The sequence below is a fragment of the Chrysochloris asiatica genome, unplaced genomic scaffold, assembly GCF_000296735.1.
Source record: "Chrysochloris asiatica unplaced genomic scaffold, ChrAsi1.0 scaffold00281, whole genome shotgun sequence".
Taxonomy (NCBI): Eukaryota; Metazoa; Chordata; class Mammalia; order Afrosoricida; family Chrysochloridae; genus Chrysochloris; species Chrysochloris asiatica.
Window position 1 is genome coordinate 648,656 of NW_006408799.1, and position 6,100 is coordinate 654,755.

General features: G+C 51.7%; 1 protein-coding gene across 1 annotated transcript in view; it reads left to right on the forward strand.

Moving 5' to 3' along the window:
* Window positions 1–258: 258 nt before the first annotated feature.
* Window positions 259–6,100, forward strand: part of TMEM132B (transmembrane protein 132B) — a 332,897-nt gene continuing 327,055 nt past the window's right edge. Inside the window, exons 1-2 of the mRNA XM_006874524.1 lie at window positions 259–283; window positions 744–1,635. Of these exons, the coding sequence (XP_006874586.1) occupies window positions 259–283; window positions 744–1,635 (917 nt within the window). The remainder of the gene's footprint in view (window positions 284–743; window positions 1,636–6,100) is intronic.

A 6,100-nucleotide genomic window follows, 5' to 3' on the forward strand; every position in this document is an offset into this window, starting at 1 on the left:
AGCACTTGTCTCTGCAGAGCCACTGGGGGGGTTCAAACCGCCAACTTTTCTGTTTGTAGTCAAGTGCGTAACTTTTGCTCCACCAACGTTCCTGAATAAAGCATTAACAAACCCTATAGGAAGGTAAGACTTGGTCTCTCGTACTGTAAGCGTGTTAGGAGGAACTTGTCCCTGGAGGACATCATGCTTAGTTAAGTAGAGGGTCATCAAAAAAGAGGAAGACCCCCAGTGAGGTAGATTGGTACAATGACTGTAACAATGACCTCCGACATAGGAACACCGTGTAGGGTTTTGTTCTGTTCTGCATGGGGTCACTGGGAGTCAGAACTGATTTGATGACATCTGACAATACACAGGAAGGTACAATCCCTGGATGAGGAGGTTGGCTGTGTGTGCAATGGTTCTGTAGAGGGGGATTGACAACAAAGATGACCAGGGTCCTCTGGACTTGGACTTTTTAACACCAGGAAGAGGCTGTGGTTTTGCTCTGGGAGCCACCTGTTCATCCCCAGACCTGCCCCGCCCCGCCCCGATCGATGGTAGGCATGACCCCCTTCCCTCTCTGCATTGGTCCTTTGGGAACACACCGTGTAATGCCAGGACTTTCCCTGGGATGAGATTGGGGAGGGATGGCGCAGCCCATGGGCGGCTGGTTGGGGTAGTGGGTGCAGACCGCCTTGTGTGGATTTCATTGCATATCGGAGCCGTCACTGACTCTGTCCCTGTCTTCCTCTTCCATGCAGTGACAGAGAGCCGGGGAGTCACAGACAGCCTGCAGAGGTTCTTGTCGCTTCCCACGTATCTCCCTGCAAGCCTTCACATCGACAGAGCAGAGCAGTTCTTCTTCCTCAAGGAGGCCAACCAGGACCTTACGAGGAACTCCAGTCTGCAGACCCGGACTGAGTCCTTCTTTGTCCACCGCACCAGGACACCCCCTCTCGTCAACGCCAGCTACGGGCCCTTTGCAGTGGACAGGACGGTCCCCCAGGAGCTCATGTTGGTGCCCACACCCTTTGCCAACTTGGAGAACTTTCCCTTCAACTGGAAGCTGAAAGCCCACATCCTGGACAGCTCTATCTATTCCAATAGACCCAAAGTGCAGACGTTATTCTACGTCACTGGGATGGACTGGGATGCCGGAGAGCCTGCCAACAGCCTGCCCTGTGTCAAGATGTTTGCGTTTCCTGAGGCCAGGGAGGTGGCAGCCAGCTGCCGGCTGCAGGGGAACCCAGGGCTGTGTGTGGCCGAACTGGAGCTGCTACCTGAGTGGTTCAGCTCAGGCCTGGACCTGGAGCCCGAGGAGGACGTCCCAGCCCTGCTGGGCGGCACCACCATGGAGCTCTTCTTCGCCCTCTACCCAGCCGACAAGGTGGGGGGCTGCCCCCAGGAGGAGGACACCAAGTGGGAGAACAACATCCACTCGGACCAGGAGGGCCCCCAGCCAGTGCTCCCCGCCCGGGAGAGGATTGGGAGCGTTGTGGTGTACCCAACCCAAGACGACCTGAAGTGGTCACTGGTGAACCTGGACGAGAACGTGGTCATCTCGGTGCCTCTGAACCTGATCCACGAAGGGGATGCGGCCACCTTCCTAGTCTCTCTGACTAGCAGCTCCACAGCAGACCATTTCAGTCTCAGGTAAGAGGGTCTGTCGGATGGATGGGTTGGAACTCACCTATTAATCTATGGATTGTTGATGCTTACATGGGTGTTGGTCATTTGTGGCACACCCTGCCTACTCAGGAGACCTGAAGACCTGAAATGGAGGTGAGCAGGGTCAGAAAACTTTTCCTGGAAAGGGCCAGAGGGTGCCTGGTGTGACTACTTAGCTCTGTGATGGTTGCCTGAAAGCAGCCTGGGCAGTATGTAAATGAAGAGGTGTGCCTATAAGATTTTATTTACAAACCAGGTAGGGGCCTGAATTTGGCCCTTGGACTGTGTTTGCTGATGCCCACTGTAGATGATCAAGTTCGCGGGAAGGAGTAGCGAGGCCAGTGGTCCAGGGGTGAGCATGGGAACACCAGGATGGGCAGGCATGTTTTCCCCTTGAACTGGGTCTTGAAGGGTGAGTGGAATTTGTATCAGTGTGGAAGGAGAAAGGAAAGGTTCAAAGTAGGGGGAACAGAGACCACACCAGGCACATTAAGAGCATGGGTTTTAAATAGTTTCTAAGTATGGATGCTGGTGTGGTGCTGTATGTAGGCACTGGACTGTTCACTGCAAGGTGGGCAGTTCAAACCCACCAGTTGCTCCAAGGGAGAAAGATGAAGCTTCCTACTCCCATAAAGAATTTTGTTGTTGTTGTTAAGTGCCGTCCAGCCAGTTCAGACTCATAGAGACCCTATGGAGGGTTCCCAAGGCTGTGAATCTTTGTGGGAGCAGAAAGTCTCGTCTTTCTCCCTTGACGTAGTTGGTGGGCTAGAACCACAGACCTTGCGGTTCGCTGTCCAGTGCTTATCCCATAGAACCATCACAGTCCCCCATAAAAATTTACAGCCTGGAGTCCCTCTTCAGGACCACCATGGGTCTGAATTGACTCGATGGCTGTGGGTGAAGGGATGTGAGTGAAGTATAAAGGAGCCCCGGCAGCTGGGCTGCTATTTGAAAGGTGAGCAGTTCAAATCTACCAGCGGCTTGTTGGGAGAAAGATGAGGCTTTCTGTTCCCGTGAAGATCTACAGCCTCAGAAGCACTGCTTAGGGTTTCTGTGAGTTGGAACCGACTCAGTGACACACAGCCACCGCCTCCAACTGCCTGACCGAAAGGACATGGAGACAGCACAGCAGACCTCAGAGACACTGTGGGGTTAGTTCCCGATCACCCAGTGCAGCGAAGAGCGCGGTTCAGTGAGCCACACACGTGTTTTGGTTTCCCAGCACATAGGAAAGGGATGTTGGCACAGACTGCAGTCTATGAGGCGTGTAATCGCGTGATGAAAAGGTCTGAAGCTCTGTGAGCATGGCTGGCATGGGGCAGAGACAGAGTGAGCTCACAGCGTTGGAAAAATGGCGCTGGTAGATTTGCTGGATGAAGGTTTGTCGTACACCTTCCATTTATAAAAAGCACAACATCCGCTAGCACCGTAAAGTGAAGCACAGGGAAGAAGGCGTACCTGTGCAAGGTTCTAGGAAGTGGCTGATCCAGGAAGCCACAAGAATGAACAAACCAACGTGTGAAGCTTGGAGCAGGGGCTGCGTGCAGATGTAAGATGCAGGATGTGAGTGGTCTGGGTCCCAGGTGGGAATGGTCCGGAGGCTGACAGTCAGGAGCTGAGCCTGACCATTCAGGTCTGAGGCTGGCCGGGGTTTGTCTTCCAGGGGTTCTGGTTGCATATTGTCTTCTATGTTCTGGCCCTGGTTGATTTGCATATTCAGTCTATGGAAATAAAAGGATATTTTTAGGCCTAGGCAAGTGTGTTGTTCTCCACCCTCACTGGCTGTCTGTTCTGATCACATCTTTTATGAATGAAATGTGACAAATTTCATTCTGACGAAGCTCAGATGTGCACAGACTTGGTTAGATGCAATTTCAGAGCCTATGGTGCCTGGGAAGGGGACAGATGCGTGGGACGTCCAGGTGCCCCCACTGCTATTTCAGGCTGCCTCCTGGAGGGGCCAGTGGGAGCTACAGCTGGATCTGTCATTCCCTGACACCAAAATGGATCCAGTTCAACATCAACAGCTAAGCTTTCTAGCCCAGGGCTGTCAATGTGGGCTGGAGGCGTAGGTGCTGGTGCCAGGCTGTGTTGGGCTGGAGAGTGTGAAATATCATGGATTTGTGCCTTATCCTAACTGTAATACATCAGAGGCTGGAGAGGCCTGCGAGCAGACTGCCTGGGTCTGGATCCCGGCTGTGTGACCTCTGACCATTACTTGACTTCTCTGTGCCACAGTTTCCCTATGTAAATAGGGAACTTGGAACTCAGCCATACACCCCCTTTCACGCCAGTTGCTAGCAGCTCTATCCTCCATCCTGTTCTCTGCTGTTGTCAAGTCAGCTCCGACTTACGGCGACCCCAAGTACAACAGGAGGAAACAGTCCGGGTCCTGCGCTATCCTTATGATTGTTCTTCAGTTTGCGCTCATTGTGGTTGCCCTGCGTCAGTCCATCCCATTGGAGGTCTTCCTTATTGCACTCACCTCTAATTTATCCCCAAGTTGTTATTGGCTTTGTGCTGATGTTTCCTGGTTGGTCCCTCCGGTTTTCACTGGCAGAATTTCTTATACTGATGGTCAGGCATCCCATGGGGTTCCCGGATAAGCCCAGTGCTATCTTCTCTCACCCTCACAAGCCCATGATGAGCTGCCTTCCTTAACACCTGCCCTAGGGTCACACAGTGGGAAAGCCTTAGAGCCAGCACCCAAGCTCAGGCTGATTCATCTTCAAAGCCCATGCACCTCTCAAGCTCCTCACCTTACCCTCACCCCCAGCACATGGGGATGTTAACAATCTTAATGCTAAATGTTCACACTTAAGCAAACAAACAGACAAAACAACCTGGTAGATGAACATTCCAAGAGGCAATGAAAATCCAGGCTGTATGAATTTGTTCCTTTTGTAGGATAAACCTCAAATTCCCCCCTCCCCCCAGGGAAACTGCAAACACAGACACCTCTGAATCTGCAGTCTTGGAGCCCAACTCCTGTCCGAGCTCCAGGCTCTGATGTCAGATGGTTGGTTCCTGCACAACCAGAACCTGCCCACTGTGGTTATCCACTGCCCTCAGCAGCATGCTTCTGCTCACCCCAAATCAGCCTGATGTCTCTTCCCATATGCAGTGGGTCTGTGAGTCCTTGGGGTTGGACGGGATAGAGTGTATATTTCTGACGTTCTTCCCATACACTGTGGGATCTGTGAGTCCTAGGGGTTGAATGGGATGGAGTGTACATTTCTGACGTTCTTCCCATACACAGTGGGGTCTGTGAGTCCTAGGGGTTGGAAGGGACAGAGTGTGCATTTCTGACACTCTCCTCCCATACACAGTGGGGTTTGTGAGTCCTGGGGAGTGACGGGGAGTGCGTGTGAATCTCAGGTGTGGGTGCATCCATATGATGCAGGGATACAGATCTGCAGGTACCACTTCACTGATGGGTACAGCTCTGAGCAGTGGATGTATGTAGACTGGGAACTGACTGATAAACTTACCTGTGCCCATCACTGGGCTGTGCTCCTTAATCTTGTTGCACCATTGCACTTCACACCTATGCCAGGAGCTTGGCATGATCATCAAGATGGTTTTACACAGACAGACTTACCAGTTGAACAGGTGAGGGAAGGATAAGGGGGCTACACCCACAAATGCATCTCCATTTGACAGAGGATATTTTTATGGGCTGTCAATGTGCTCAAAAACAGCAGAGCATCAGTCACTTATTCACTGCCATCAAGTTGGTTCTGACCCGCAGTGACCCTGCCGGGGGGTTCTGAGACTGTAAATGTTTACAGGAGCAGACAGTGTTAGCTTTCTCCCATGAAGCAGCTAGTGGACTTGAACCACCAACTTTGTGGTCCACATTCCAGTGCTTATTCTGCAGTGCTGTGCCAGGACTCCCATAGTAAAGCATGTTGTTGTTGTTGTTAAGTGCTGTCAAGATGGTTCTGACCCATAGTGATCCTGTACAGGGTTTCTGAGGAGCGGCTGGTGAGCTTGAACCATCCACCTTGTGGTTCAAACTGACGTTGCAATCTAGCGCATTAACCCACAGTGCCCACCAGGACTCCTTAGTAAAGCATTGCTGTTTGTTGTTGTTCGGTGCCATCGAGTTGGTACTGACTCATAGCAACCCTATGCACAACAGAACGAAACACTGCCTGGTCCTGGGTCAACCTCACAATTCTTGCCACACTTGAGCCCATTGCTACTGCTACTTTGCCAATCCATCTCGTTGGGGGTCTTCCTATTTTTCTCTGACCCTCCACTTTACCAAACATGATATCTTTCTTCAGTGACTTGTCCTTCCTGACAATATGTCCGAAGTATGAGAAGTTTGGCCATCTTGGCCTCCAAGGAGCACTCTGGCTACACTTCTTCCAACACAGATCTATTTCTTCATTTGGCAGTCCATGGCACTTTCAATATTCTCCTCCAACACCATAACTCAAAA